The 16149-nt window shown below is 46.6% G+C and overlaps 1 protein-coding gene across 3 annotated transcripts in view; it reads right to left on the bottom strand.

The window, feature by feature from the left end:
• The window catches only part of PolZ1 (DNA polymerase zeta catalytic subunit), a 164189-nt gene that overhangs the window by 35983 nt on the left and 112057 nt on the right, over positions 1–16149 (bottom strand). For 2 of the 3 annotated variants that reach the window (XM_055066363.1, XM_055066362.2), the window contains 2 exons: positions 10712–10956; positions 5925–5976 (listed from right to left, as the gene is read on the bottom strand). In XM_055066363.1, the coding sequence (XP_054922338.1) occupies positions 5925–5976; positions 10712–10956 (297 nt within the window). Of the gene's footprint in view, positions 1–5924; positions 5977–10711; positions 10957–16149 lie in introns of those variants that run through there. The other variant, XM_055066364.2, reaches the window with a different exon arrangement.

Consider the following 16149-nt stretch of genomic DNA (forward strand, 5'->3'; position numbering starts at 1 on the left):
TCTGTGTACTTCTAGCTGTCAATTAATTTGGCCTCGGTCTACACCTGTTAGCCTACCAGTTAGCTCAGACAACAAAGCGAATGACCTAGAAAGTCATTTTTCCCAGAAAGACGTCCTTCCCAGAAAGGCACGAGAAATCCCCTCACATTGTGCACAGGGCCATGTTCTGAATGTTATCTTTTCTAGAATGTGTGAATACTCAAATATTCCATTTCAAATCAGATAGTGAACGTTTGAATAATTCAATTTGCTCAAATATCTAATATTTGATTTCTTGAATACAGTCAAACTCGGCTATATCGAATTTGCAATTAAACGCCTATCAGTTCGATATAGAGCATAATTCGATATAAGGCTGCTAAAGAATTGGACGTCATAAAAGCACGTACCATTCACAAAATCGCTTTATTGACAAAACTAGCTTAGTTTCACATGAAATAGTCCTGTATTTTCTTCTGATTGGGCAATTTCGCTGCCTCCAACCAACGCACTTCTCCACATTGCCTAAAGAGTCAAAGCAGCTCAGGCCGCAACCTTCCACATTCGCGCAAAAGCACCGGACTAGTGCGAGTGCACTAATCACCTCGGAGGTGTGGGCAAAGGACCATTGTTGCTTTCCTCCTTGTGCCCACTTTCACTGGTGCTCGGTACGATGCTGGCAATGTAGACTCCGTTTTCTGGCTCTCCCGTGGTCACGACACCATCGTCTGCTCTCACCAGCTTGTCGACCGTTGTCTCATCAACGGCTTCCGGAAATTCTGACAGCTCACTCTGAACTTCGGCAGCACCGGCAACGGCTTCGTCACACTCATCAGAATTTACAGTCATCACCGGACACGCGGAAGCCGGCATGTCTGAAGCAATTTCCGATGAACCACTTGTACACGGCCGTGCGTACGCGTCGGGCGCCATGGGCACCAAGTCGCGAGTTTGTCCACTTTAGCCCTGCTCTCCCCCTTATTCTTCAAGATCGTGCCGAGAGTGCTCCTCGGAATCCTGCATGCTGCAGAGTCATCCAATTGCTTACTGCGTTTGACCCGATTCACGATTCACGGCAACACTGCGGGAGAAGGCCCACAAGGCGCAAACGCAATGAACCAGAAAAGCAGCGAGACAACTCGCACTTGCACCACTTGTGCCATCTTGCACAACAAGGGCACAAGAGCCTCTGCTTGGCTGTCTGAGCAAGTGCTGAGAGCGGGCCAGGATCATTTATTGCAGGGGGGTGTCGGCGGCTCACTCGACGCAGCGCAATCACGGTAGGGAGAGCAGTTGGATGGAGCTGCGTCGCCGGGTTTTCCCGCCGCTGCAAGAAAAAGCCACCTTCTGGGGGCACTTTTGCACCGCTTGCCGTTCGATATATCAGGAGTCGCTGCTGTTTTTGTTCGATGTAAGCGTAATTTTTGCTATATATGCTCATTGTAACTATACCATGTTCAGAAATTGTTCGATATACAGAATAATTCGATTTAAGCGGGTTTGATATGGTCGGGTTCGACTGTATTCAATTTTTCGAGTCAGTACCTTTGGTGAATGACCCAACCGTAGTCAGTGCCTTGATACGTGCGGCATTCCCATGGCGTGCAACCTTTAGCGGTACAAAGTTCAACCAGGTTGACCAGACCGATCGACACGATTAACGCTACGCTAACCAAAGGAATAACAAAAGCAGCACATGTGGAAAGCATGGAAGCTTGTGTGACGATCAGGCCGATTACCCACCGGAAGGTACGCTGATCATATCAAGCACGCGAGTTCAGTGTTCATGCGCGCAGACAAACCTGGCACACGTGCTCACGGTAGTTGCCATCTGGTCGACCGCAGATGACCCAAACGCCATTTCAACGGCTTTCAATCTCACCCGTACGTGATATCTTGTGACCAATCAATGATGAGCCACCTGTAGGAACATATTACCAAGAAGTTTTCTGCTTGCGGCCTGTTTGCGCATACGGCCACACCATAGGCCACACTGTCTAACCTGTTAGACCCATTTATAGCTGTGTCAATGACTAAACTTAAGGTTACTGAATCAACACAGATCTATTCACAGCGGTCGCATGACTCTCAGAAAGCCGACAAACCGCCTCGCCAACCAAAGTGAGCACACGGGATGACAACTGCATGTTCACGGCCACCACCTTATGCCATACGGTGGCCCTTCACTCCGAACACCGTTCTTAGGTGCCCAACAATCTCTTTTCGTAGCTTCGAACACCTGTCACAAGACTAGTTTTGGATTTACATGGTGGGCTAGAAAATATCATGTGGCAGTGCACTGAAGCCCAGCTGCAGACACATTTACACAGACGCCAGATGGATGAAAAAAGAAAGATATGCCAGAAACTCCACTAGAGTTGCCTAAGTATATGTACGCATTGTGCCACTTGCTCATCTCCATACAGCCCGGTGTCATTATCAATCTCATCAAACTTGATCCAACCAGTATAAACCTTTATCAATCCTTATCGGTAGTTATGAACCTTACCGGACTAGATGCAACACTTATCAACCTTATCAAACTCGATCTGACCCTTATCAACCCTTATTGGTTATCAGCCTAATCACAATCAATCTAATCCTTATCAACCCTTATCTGTCCTTATCAACCTTATCAGACATGATTGGACCCTTATGAACTCTTGTCGGTCTTTGTCATCCTTATCGGACTTTACCCCACCCTTATCAACCCATATCAGTCCTCATCTTTACCAGAATTGTTCAGACCATTATAAGCCCTTATCGCTCTTTAGCACCTTATCTATCCACATCGAACCATTATAAACCATGATAAGACCCACATAAACCCTCATGACTCCTTATCATCCTTATAGACTCATTCACTGCTTATCTATCTGTGTTGCATGACACGAAGTGTATGAGCCCACAGAGATAGGCGACATTTCGGTTGAAGGAACACCCCAATGGAAGGCGCATCTTGTGAACACCAAAATGCATCAGGGATGTGGTGTGTCTGGCATTAAATTTTCACAAAATCAGAATTTTCCTGATGTCTACAATGCTCCAAGACGTCTGTGCATGTGGTCCTAGAGATGGCTTTTATTCCATCATGACCAAATCTTTCAAGAAATCCTTCACTGAAACTGTTCTCGTTTGACATTTGTTTTGTACCGCTGGTACAACACGTTCATACGGTTCGGATATATATGCAACTTCTGCAAGCGTGGGTGTTAAGCCCAGTGAATAAGACACTCAGCTGCTGAGTGGGAACATAGGTTCGAAATTCACCACTAAACAGTTTTTCTTTTCTAATTTACTGTTTTTTTAACACATTAATTTCTTTATAGCAATTCGTCTTACGTGATGGACGGGTTTCTTTGTTGGGTAGGCATTGAAACGCTTATGCAGTTGAAAAAGAGGGAGGGGGCAGTGTCACGCAAATTTAGCGTGGGCCACACAATATGAAAACTCTTTTCCGTCAGCCCCAACCGTGATCGACGCGCGTGGCACCGATGATCACGCGAGTGATCTTGGGTAACGTGATGCACATTCCCCGCTTTTGTCTTAACAAGCTGACGAACATTGCCATTAAGCACAGTATGGCCCAATATTAAACCCCCCTCGTATTTAGAACTCTTCACTATTCTTCAGCTTCAGATGGAGAAAGAAAACACTTAATTCTATCTGACAGACATCCTATCAATAAAAAAATGTTTTTGAGACCTTTGTATATGAACTGAGTTGTTATCAGTGCTGACAAACTAATCTGGGGTTCCCTTCAATAAGAGTAAAGCATACTATACATCTCGATTAATAGGTACCCAAGTTACTGATCGCTAGCAAGGTTCTTGTTAAATAAGGTCATTAGCCTCCTGAGCATGTGTAGCACTTTGTCTTTTGCACACAATTTTGAAGCGTATAAGTTTGTATTAGCTTTTCTGATATTTGGTTCTATATTCGAAATTTCTTTTTATTCGATTCGAAATCCACTCTTCGGAATTCGCACACCTTTACTTTTCACGCTGCGCTCTTGTTCTCCGGTACAAAGCGAGATCAACGAGCAGACAAGCAAGCCATGTGGAAAGGCCAGCCTCTGAACACATTTAGAGAGAATATATACATGGCACCGTTCTGTAATGTAATCAAAGAGATAGGCAATACCTTTGCCAGTTAGGATGGCGAAAGGCATGCTCACGCATGATGTTCCGTTCTAACGAGGATACAGCTCACTTTAATTAAATCGACTCTGCCCAGACCAACAAAATTGGCTTAGTTATCCAGCAAGTTAAATTAAACAAGAGGCAGAAAAAAAAAAAACACATAGTGCCGATTCATAAGGCAGTATCTGCCCTAATTTTAACACATCCCCGAATTGAATGTGCACTCACTTTACAGGAGTCCAAAGTTGAAAATACATAAAAATGACATCAGAGTTCCTGAACAAGGTAGAAACCGAACACGCACCCAACATTTCTTTAGCAAAAAAAACGCAGTATGCCTCCAATTTCCAAAAAAAGAAATATATAATAAATAGAAAAAACCAGCCAACTTTACCTTCAGGGAATGGAAATTTATTTACTTAGCGTTTAAAGTCACCACTCTCAGACAGCAATTTACGAATGTCTATGAAGAACCACAACATGTCGTCCTCCCTAAGGTTCATAGAGCGTTTCATGTTCTACATTTATCAAACGAAATCAGGTGGTGCTGCGCATGCTCAATAATATACTACCATTACGTAACAAGAATGTTGCAAGTCATCAATAACTTGGGTACCTAGGAATCAAGATGTACAGTATGGTCCACTCTTATCAAAGGGAACACCAAATTAGTATGCCAGCATTGATTACAGCTCAGTTTAATATGAAAGAAAATATTTTCTTTATCAATAGTATGCCTTTTGAATGGAATTGAGTGCTTTTTGGCCTCTGAAGCTGAAGTAGTAGGGAAGGTATTTTGTACTATAGGAATAATTGGCATAGCCAGGGGGGCAGTTTGGGGTGTCAACCCCCCCCCCCAATGAAATTTTCTGACCCACCCTTTCCACACGGAAGGGAAAGTTTGAGGCGGTGGGCTCGGAAAGAGTGACATGGATGAACGGGAAAGCTTGAATGTGGAAAGTGAGGGCTAGTGGTGGTTCGAAGAGGGAGGGGGGAGTTGTCATGGGGGCGATGAGCCCTCTATGGTGATGACCAGCCAAGTTCGAATTATCCAGTGGCGGCTAATTTTAGGATCGGAAGAACAAAAGGTCGGTCCCATAGCACCGACTGGGACCTTCAGATCGAATAGAGTTTTTACTGTATAGCGGCAGTTGTACAATAATGTGCATGATTGTGGATGGCAAAGGAGTTCTCCAAATATCTACAAAATAGGGGGCAAGCTTTATGAAAGGTAAATATTGCCATCCACCTAATCAAGAAGTATAACAAGAGCCAAAGAGCTTGATTCATTGTTAGTTGCAACCATCTGAAGCAAACACACAGAAAGCACCTGGGAAATTAACTGTTATGCATTTCAAACGTAGAAATAGTAAGGAAAGGAAAATTAAGCTGGACGAGAAGATAACTTGCAACAGGTGGCAGCCAAACCCTGACCCACCTGATTGTAGCACAAAGCTAAAAAAGAAACGCATACAGGTTTCTCGGAAAGAAAGTTTCACAGTAGAATAAAACTTAGTCCAGTCCAGCTACAGGAAGACAACCTGGGACCAACGCCTTTCCAGAGCAGTTGCTCTGCCATCTGATCCAACCAGGAGGCCAGCAGACCACAAACCAAGGACAAAGCACAAGGACACTGGATTTGGTAAATCAGTGCCCTGATTTACCAAGCTCAAATCCCATGAATGACAGGTGTATCCACCAGCAAAAACGTGTCAGTAAAAAAAAATGACAACTGTCAGCTCAGGGCAAATTTGAAGAATACAGTCACATCAGCAAGAAGGTGTCAACATTTGCAGCACTCACCTTGACAAGCTGCGTGGGTACCTCCAGCGAAGAGCAACCGAAGGGAGCTGAACTGAAATGGGAAATGAAAATCAAGTTATCTCAATCTAGCACAGCCATCAACTAAAGTGACGATAATTTTCACACCCACAGCTGCAGCCAAACACTGATCTAAAACATTTCAATCATATTTAACCTTTAATTGCCTGAATTTCTTTTGCCTGAACAAAAACATTCCTGCACTGCCAGGTGCCTCTATCAGAACATTAAAATTATTTTCACACTGTAAGCTAGTACAGCAGTGCGATCAAATAGGCACTGTTTGGTGCATGATTTGAAGGGAATCGAACAGTGCAAAAGACTGGACGCATTATGTAGACAACAGGCACAGGCCTGTCGCCTACATTACACGTCCTATCTTCTAACTACAGGGTGACAGAGTTGAACCTCGATACAACAAAGTTGTACTTTCTGGTGCTTGAGGTGTGCCCTAGCATCACTGCACGGGCATTCACCTGTTCTGTCATCCCTACGCCTCCCCCTTTCTACTTGCGATGGTTTGCAGCAGTGGCGCTCGGGTTAACGGCAGCGGTTACACAAGGGAGGTCTTTCCTGGACAGCACTGGGTACAGACGTTTTCCACTCGTCCGCCGGTCCCCTTTATTAGGGTCTCAGCCATGAGCTCACCTATGGTGCCTTTGCACGTAAGGCGAGGACGCACCTCGTATTGATCCTTTTCCAGACACTGAGCCGAAGAACCGTGCCTATTGCTGGCACATGTCCCTGTTACGCTTAGCGGCACTTATTGGAGGAGGCCCAAGCCGACCGTGATTGTGCCCGAGCTTCTGCAAGTGGGCCCTTTGGTTGGCGCGCGTCACGATTCCTGGCGCACACCTCGGCCGTGGCTGCACATGGCTGAGCGCATACACAGCCACGCAGGGTGCTTTATAGGTAATCCACTGCATGTGGAAAGAGTGGCCGTGCCAAGACGGCGTGGAATCCTGTCAGCGTTCCTCCCATACGTTTAGTATTGCAGGTTGCGTAATGCCAAGTTTCGGTGACTCATTGGAGCGAGAGGCAGACAAAGCATTCGCTCCCCACTGCCGGCACTTTTCATGATAGCGTCATCCTAGTGAGGGCGACGCTACCAGCCACGGAGGCGTAGTGCACGCGAAAGCATGGCTGGCTTCGCATAATTCGTGCCACCGATGTGAAGATATCGTCAATGCACCATGAAACCGTATCAGTCGTCGCCGACTCCCAAATTCAACAAAATAAATTGTTTTCTCATTCAAAGTTTCTTTTTTCGATTGCATGACAATTCGGAAAATTCTACAGCCCCTTTCCATGCAAGAAAAATCGATCGGCAACTGTACTTACCGTATTTACTCGACTCTAACGTGCCCTCGATTGTAATGCCCATCCATTTTCCGTGACCAAAAAATAAAAAAATGAAAACCTCGATTGTAACGCACACCCATTTTCCATGATCAAAAAAAAAGAATACAATACCGCCCACCTCGTGCTGCCATATAGAAATACCATTTTCACTCATTTGGAAAAAACAGATTTATTCCCAATACACTAAAGTTGCAATGAATAAAAACACGAATGGAAGCGGCGCACCTTGCCGCCAAGATTTTCACTGCGCCGGTACGAGTCGCATGGGGCAATAAATATCACTCGTCGTTGCTATCAGACAACTCCTTATCGCTATCAATAGACCAAAACATTTCATCCTCAGTGCTGTCCAGACATTCGAATCCCACACTTTTTAAAGGCCTTGTTGACCACGGCAGACAGGATAGGATAGGATAGGATAGGAATAAACTTTATTTGTCCAACGGTTGTTGATGTTGGTGCCCGGGGTTAGGCTGCCAGGGGTCCATCGCCCGAGGAAGATCTTTCAAGATCCTCGGCAACGGCCCTGGCCCGCTGGACGGCCCACTCCTGGTCTTCGGGTGCCTCGCTGAGGAGGGCGGCTTGCCATCTCTCAGCGAGGCGCCCCGCTTCAGAGGGTTCTGCTGTTGTATTCCCCCTTCCTCTTTGTCCTTGTTCCACGTGGCGTTGGCATTCCCAAAGCACATGGGCCATATCGGCCCGTTCGTGCTCGCACCACGGGCAGCCGGGCGACGGGTGCAGCGCGAGCCACAGGCGGTGCAGGTGGTAGGGGTTTGTGAAAGTGCCCGTCTGCAACCGTCTCAGGTCGACAGCCTGGGACCTGTCTAGACGCCCGTGGGGTTGTGGATATTTTCTTCGTTGTTTTCTATAGTGACCAAGCACCTCTCTGTACGTTGCCGGAAACTCCTTGACATCGCAGTCAGGATCATGCACCATGCATCTTTCACCCATCCAGCAAAGTCCTGCAGCGAGGCACACTTCACTTTATTGGCGGACGTGAATTCGTGGCAGCCACTGACAAGTCATTCGATGTAGAGCACCCAAATTCCATCTTTCACTAGCTTGTTCAAACAAACATGGAGTGGCTGGAGCTGCGATGTCATACCGCCGGGTATCATGACAAGGTCGGTGTTGCATGCAACCAGCTTGTCCTGGTCAAGGTGGCACCTGAACGCGTCGAGCACAAGCATCCCACGCAGACCCAAACTGCCGCCGGGTCTCTTTCACCAAACGTTATCAATCCAGTCAGCGACCAAGTCCGTGGTCATCCAACCTTTTTCATTTGCGCTTACAATCACGCCACCAGGAAACACGATTCCTTTCGGGAGCATCTTCCACCTGAAGATAAGATATGGGGGCAGCTTGTGCCCGTCCACATTGCGACAAAGCATTGCGGTGACTCTAGTTTTCTCGCGGCCGGAAGACAAAAAATTGCCTGTGGTTTAGCTCTGGTTAACCCTAGTTGAATTGCGAAAGCAAGAGCTGCATGACTACGCTTGTGGTGTTAGCCTGTGGTCAAGCGTTTAGTTTAGCTCTATTGCATAGACACGACAAGAGACACTGTTCAGGTAATGACTAGGTAACGTCTACGCAGCGTCTCATTCCAACGCTCTCGAGAGCTCAAAGCGGTCTCTTCCGCAGTTGAGTCACTCCGGGACGTGGCATGACTTCTTCTAGCCGCATCTTCGTTACAATGCTTCTCGAGTCATGCGGCGCGTTCTTCTGGCGTCTCTTGAGTGCGTTGTCTCTTCCTTGCTTCGTTCTGTCGTTGTTGCGTCTCTTTCGCGCTCTCCATAACAACTAAATACACTGAGGTGAAGCGCACATATATATATATATATACACATATATATATATATACACAGCCCCAGCGAGGCGAGACTTCCTCTCCCTCTACCCCAGCAGAGCACATCTGGTGGAGCGAGCGGCGACGGCAGCGGGCGTCGACGGCTGCGCCTTCTGTTGGAGCGCGGCTGCGGCGTTGCTATGCAGCGGCGGCTCAAGGTCGTTCGTCGGCCACGGCATATGGCATACGTCATACGGCTGCCTGCATACGGCATACGGTGCGACGAGCCGAAATGGCTCGCTGGCTATCGTACTAAAGCTTTCGCTTTAAAAGCACACTTGCTTCGCCCCCTTCTTTTTTTAACAGTTGTGGTGGCAAGCATGTCAAGGAAGAGCAGCGTCTGATCGGCATTTATAATCTGTCAGAAGTGGTAGCCGTTTCTATGATGCAACTTCAAAACGTACCGCTGAAAACTGCAATTTCTCTTCATATTTTTTGGGCAATCTTTGGCATATCCCTGTCCGCCTTCGAAGAGAAAAGCCTTTCTTCATAAAATTTGATAGCCAGCACCTGCTCGCTTTGAAGTCACTCTGCATTAGAGCTTTCTGTAGGGCTAACTGCATCGCCCGTACTTTGAGCAGATCGGTCGTCACAGGCCGCTGTGCCGCTCGCTGCTCTTACACGTATTTCGTGAGCAGCTCTTCTATTCCGGCGAAGCGGCCCTGCTTCGGTCTACTGAAACCTTTCCTTGTTGCTTTGCTGGCGAAAATATTCTTGTTGCTTTGCTGGGAAAAATATTCTCCTTGTGTTTGCGCCAGTCACGCAGGCAAGTTTCCGGAACTCCGAAAGCCCGTGATGCGGCCCGATTTCCGTCCTTTCTCCGCGCACATGATAACTTTCCTTTTAAATGCGGCATCATGGTGGACTCTATGTGTCTTCGCAGTCATCACTTCCATGCTGATTGAATAAACGCAGAAAACGGGAAGACAGACAGTAGACTAGGTTACACCAGCACCTGGTTACATGCACAAGAGGAAGCTACGGCAGCTAGACTAGAAGCGTGCACGAGGCAGCCATTTTTCGAATGCCGACGGCGATATGGTAACATGGATTTAGGGTCGTACTCGATTATAACGCGCCTGCAATTTTTAGACCCATTTTATCAGAAAAAAGCTATGTGTTAGATTCGAGTAAATACGGTATTTTGATAAAAGGTCGAATTTCAATACAACAAAATTTCAATATAACGAAACAAATTACCGATTTTACCAACTTTGTTATATCGAGATTTAAGTGCATTACCAGCAGAAGCAGCTTTCACAACTGGCATTGAGCCGCACATCAGGTTACTCTAGAAACAAGGCAATGTGAGTGACGAGTTGTATCAACAAGCCATCGCCAATGCAGCAAGGGGGTATATTAACACCTATTGTGTGCACAGTAGCACTTTTCAATAATTTGTTTGCCGTCTGCACATGTTTGTGTCAGTCATGTGTTAGTATGTGTGGGTAATGCATATGCGTCAGTGTGTACACGTGTTTGCATTGGCACGTCGATATGTGTGACACAACAATTTCCACCAGCCAGGCAGAGGCAACTGTGACAGCACCCAAATACTCACCTGCCGAGGCTTTCGACGCGTCCCAGGCAGGTGGAGTAGCAGTAGTTGTGGGCAATGATGACCGACGGGTAGAGGGACTGGAAGTCCAGCACCACGACGGGGTCCGTGTAGAGCTGCGCCCGGGGCTCCAGCACCAAGGGGATGAACTCGGGCGCCCGCTGCCGGGCACGCTGGGCCGTAGATGCGCTCAGTGCCACCATTCGGTGGCTGCGTGCCAGCCGCAGGAGCATGGACTCCACCCGGAACTGAAACATTACGCCCACCAGCTCTGTCAGCATCACAGCGAGGCCAATGTGAAACGGGACACATAATCACATGACGCTGACAGAAAATGAGGGCAGGGATAGTATAGCATAAATTCGATAACTGTTCCGTTTATCTGAAATGTGCAAAATATTAAATGGGCCCTGGAACACAATTGATTAGGGTTGTGCAAATATTGAAAACAGTTAAACGTTGATATAATGATGTCGGTAAAATCGTAAATTTGCTACGTTATATGAATATTTCATATTGAAATTCAACATTTTATGCAAATAAGTATACAGTCGCCGATGGGTTTTTCTTACACGGAAAGGGGCCACAGAATTTTCCGAATTATTGGCCAACCGAAAGAAGCAAATTTGGATGAGAAAACAATTCATTATGATAAATTTGGCAGGTGGCGACGAATGATACGGTTTCATGCCACTATATCGACGATATCTTCACATCGGAGGTATGAATTAAGCGAAGCTGGCCACGCTCTCGCATGCATTCCGCCCCCACGACTGATAGCGTCGCCCGCACTTGGACCAGGCACGTACCCCCTCACTCCCTCGAAATTAATTGGCATACCCACCCCCCTCCATTCTGCCCACGCCACCACTCCTCAACCATATTCCCAAGGTGCCGCCAAATCAATCTTGAGACTTGACAGCTATTCGGCCGTCAACACTGGACTGCTGTTACAGTATTATGGCCAAGGCGTCAAAGCGATCGCTGATCGGGTCGAGGGAAAGGCCACTGAACTGAGGGCGTGAAACAGCTTAATATTCTCCCAGCTGAAAGATGGCGGAATATTTTCATCTTTATCATTATTTCAATTTCTGTTTCAAAATCTAATGCTGCTGCCACTGGAAAGGACCCGCTGATATCTTTTCAACAATCTACGTTTCACAGCCATCCCCGAAAAATTCAAAATTTCAATCAAATCTTGCTATAATCACTGAACTTATAAGCAATATGAATGTCACCCGTTACCTCATCTGTTTTTTTTTCCCTTAAATGTACAGCACCTTTCGTGTAAAATTAGCAACGAGAGAAAATAGTCGCAAGAACTTGAAAAATTAAGCAATCAACTATAAGGAAGAGAGCCGAGGCAACAGCCAAACAGAAAAAAAAAAGCAAAAATTAACAAATTTAACTGATGTTAGTGAAAATATTTATGCCCGAAAATCCCTTTATTTAAAAATGAAGTCGAGAAAATGCCCCAGGAAGTGGAGAATGGTTACCTGTATTTTGAATGACGCTTCTACACTTATCATTAGAGCCGCCTGACATAGGCACTTCTCTGCTATGCTTATGAGGTTGTTTTTCTAACCTTCCATGGGGGCGCAGTAAGTCTAGAGCCGCAGCGTCCTGCGCTTGACGTGGTTGTATGGAACTGGCGGTTACACTTAATTACACAACTTCCCAAACAACAATACGAGCCCGTTTTGGTACCTAACTTGGTAGAGCAGTAAACAAGGGATACAAAAGAACGGTGATTCTTCCACCAATATATTTTTCTCGATAATTAAAACACTACTAAATATCTTCATTTTACGCTTGCGTTTGTTTACTTGTTCTTGGCTGTGTCCTTCCTGCATTTATTTCCAGTGTGAGTCAACTTGATGCGGTTCCTGGTTTGCCAAGTGAAGGACATGTGTATATCACAGGCGTACTTGTGAGACACAACCTATTTAATTTCTCTTTTGCGAGTTTATAGCCACCTTTATAGCGAACAGAGGGAATTATTAACTTTTGAACTAGTAAACGTAAACACCCCCCACCCCTCATTTGCATAGAAACGCTACCTTAAGGATTGCTGTAGAACCTCGCTGATACATTCCCTTTACGTACATTTTCCCGGAACCAACGTCCACAATCAAGAACACAAAAAATGATGCAATAGGGTTACACAAATTTTTTACCGGTTAATACAATCCTGGAAAACAGAATGTTTCGGCACCAACGTTCAGTACATCGCTAAACTGTAATCGCATGATACGTTTTCCAGCCTCTAGATCTCATATAAACAAGAAAAGGCACGAGGGACACACAATTAACAACAGCTCAAAGCTATTTGCTGCGCAGCTTCACTGCAATACTCGCCCACCCGTCTCACGTAAAAATGCCGGCACGCACTCAGTTTCTCATTTCGGTAGCAGCAGATCTTCTTCGGGGTTGTCGCACGCAGCATTCACACCTATCACCGCCAATCCTATTGCAACAGGGATCTTCGCTTATCTGTTTCACAGCACACGGTGCTATCAGAAGCGTAGTGCGCGCCTTTAATAGCCGATAACCAAAATACGCCGCCATCCCCTGCTGCAGACTATGATCGTATTAACACGTATTTTTTTATCGGGCGACCACTTCTCACCACCTAACAAATGTTATCGCACAGCGCAGGACGCGCCTGCATGTAAAAGAAGTTTCTGGAAGGTTATAGATGGTTCCATCCACTGTCTTCCACCGCAACTTCTGTTATCTGATTGCATGTGTGCGCGACGCGAATAATGTGGAACTTTGTGGAAGGCATGCAGGTCCCAGCGGTTGCTCTGGAACATTCGACGACTGATCTATAAAAGCCGATGCGCTTGACCCGCTGATCATATTTTCGCCGATCGCCGACTCTGTTCACCGCTGTCGCCGTTCTTTGAGTGTAGCCTGTTTTTGAGGGCACAAGTTCGCCCAATAAAACACTAGTTTCGTCTTTCTGAGTTTGGCTGCTTTCTTCACAGTCACTACCACGTGACAGTATATGTATTTCAGCCACTAGATCCCATGTGAACAAGAAAAAGCATGAGGCGCATGTGATCAAGAACAGTGCATAGCCACCCATGTCACATAAAGATGACCGCATGCACAGTTTCTTATTCCAGTGCCAGTAAATCTCCGCCGGTGTCGTCACACACTGCATTCACAGCTATCACCGTCAAACCTATTGTGATAAGCATCTTCACCTATCTGTTTTAAAGCACACGGTGCGCAGTGCCATTGGTAGCGTACCGCATGCTGTTAGTAGGCGATAATCCAAATGCGCCACCGTTCCATGCTGCAGGTGGCACGATGTGGGCGTCTCGTTTCGCTTCAGCGGCATCCAGCTTCGCCCACCAGCTCGATTTCGTTTTGGTTTCCTGTAGCCCTCTTAAAGCACCCCGCACTAGGAAAACAACAAAACCCATCTTGTGTCACCGGAGCACCACCAGCTTGACACACGTCGGCGTCTTGTGCTGCAACGATCCGTGCAACACTTCACCTTACATAGATATCAACAATAGTCGAGTCTGTCAAATTTTTTTAGTTAGTTCGCATCATACGCTTTCCCCGGTTAGTATGTTTTTCCTCGCAGTTTTTTCCAAAAAGTATGAACGAGGTTCTACTCTATAGTATCGTTGGATACGCTTGCCCATGCCATTGGTGAAAAGACGACGTGCACTACTCTGGCGCCCTCTCGCAGCCATCATCGCCGCAGAGCAGTTCCACGCTTTTCTTCTCACACTTTCGCCATACTCACCTTCCCTGCTTTCCACCTCATGCTTTCCCTGTAACCTCCTCCTCTACTTTTCTCTTCGCGCTCTCTTCACTTTTCATCGCCCACTGCGCTCTGCATTCACTCTTTCACCCTTTGCTCTGCTCATTTTCTCGATTAAGCAGATGCCGACGACGAGACAGCCGACGACAGCAGACAACAGACGACGACAATAAAGGAGCGGGCGCTTAAGAGCTGCGCTCTAAAGAATACAAGATCTGCATCTATGAACGGCGTCGGGAACAAGCTGCCGTATCGTACATGTGTCATTAAAGAAAGAACAACTTTGTTGCCATACTGTGCACTCGCTTTTCTCTGTGAAGCGGTTTGTTGGCTTTCAGAGTGTCGCGCAGCTGCTGCGAATAGATACGCGTCAATCCGGCACCAAACTTTAACTTCAGTCAGCGACGCCCAATGACACCGATTAGGCCTAATGGCCAAGGCAGTATGGCCGTGACAAAAATTCACCACAAGCCATCGCGGAATGCTTGCGGCTAGTATGTTTATGCATTAGGCTCATCATGTGATCGGTCCTCCCAAGGTCACGCATGCAGATTAGACTGACGGCTGTTGAAGCGGCATAAAGTTCGTCGTCATGTATCCCACACAATCTGCATGGATATCGGCAGCTAATCGACTCAATCGGCTTAATGAAATACGCACAGCTTTTGTTGCCGTTCCCTCTGTCCACGTCGCGTTATCATTTGAATCAGTCCTGTCGACCCGGACGGACCTTGTACTGACAGAGGCATACCCAGCCAACGCAGCAGCATTGTGCGAATTGCGATGTTTGAGCACTGCATTTAGAATTCCCGCCTCAAGTTGACGTCGGGGAACACTCGCAGCGCTGAAGTCCACAGCGCGCTTGGCACTCTACTTGGGTGGCAGTACACACGAGGGACTCCGCAGCACACACACATGTGGCACTGCATGGGTCCCTACCTTGAATATATCGAATATACGATTTGCAAACCGAATTATTCATGAGTTCACTATTCGATTTGTTTCGGTAATGTTCAATATTCGTACACTCTTTTAATGCGTCAGCATTCTTAGATGGTGCAGCCTCGTAGGCAACGTCGTCGACACAACCATAAAGCTTGCACAGCGGAATTGCAGCTTGAGTGCTTAGAACGTGTTTGCAAAACGCAGTTTACATTGCACTCTCGCTCTTAGCGCCACTTAAACGCTGAAATTAAGCGAGGTCACTGCCTGTAGAATATAAGCGGAATTCCCACACAAACGAAGCAATGTCGTGATCATGCCTAGTCAATGTTCACCAAGAAAACGCCTGCCGATGTCCTTAACTCATGAGACCATCTACGAAATGCCTGACGGGTGTCTAGGACAGAATGTGTCTGCACTGTCTACTAGTCCTGCACATCAAAAAGCAAACGCTCAAACTTAGCAATAGCAGGAACAATCGGCTAAGTTCCAATTGTATACCACCCCAGCTACCAGTGTGGAATAGCCAAATGCGATACGATATACTTTCTTACGCACAAGTTTCCCTCCGCTGAAAAAGGAAATCCACCAGCTTACTGCACATATAGCGATGAGCATGACAGATTTAGCAAATGCATCAAGAAAATCAAGCTTATGCGCCTGATTGCTGTATTTGTCTCTTTAAGAACATGAAGACTAAAGCTGCAGCAATTAC

This window comes from Dermacentor andersoni, chromosome 6, assembly GCF_023375885.2.
Source record: "Dermacentor andersoni chromosome 6, qqDerAnde1_hic_scaffold, whole genome shotgun sequence".
Lineage (NCBI taxonomy): Eukaryota > Metazoa > Arthropoda > Arachnida > Ixodida > Ixodidae > Dermacentor > Dermacentor andersoni.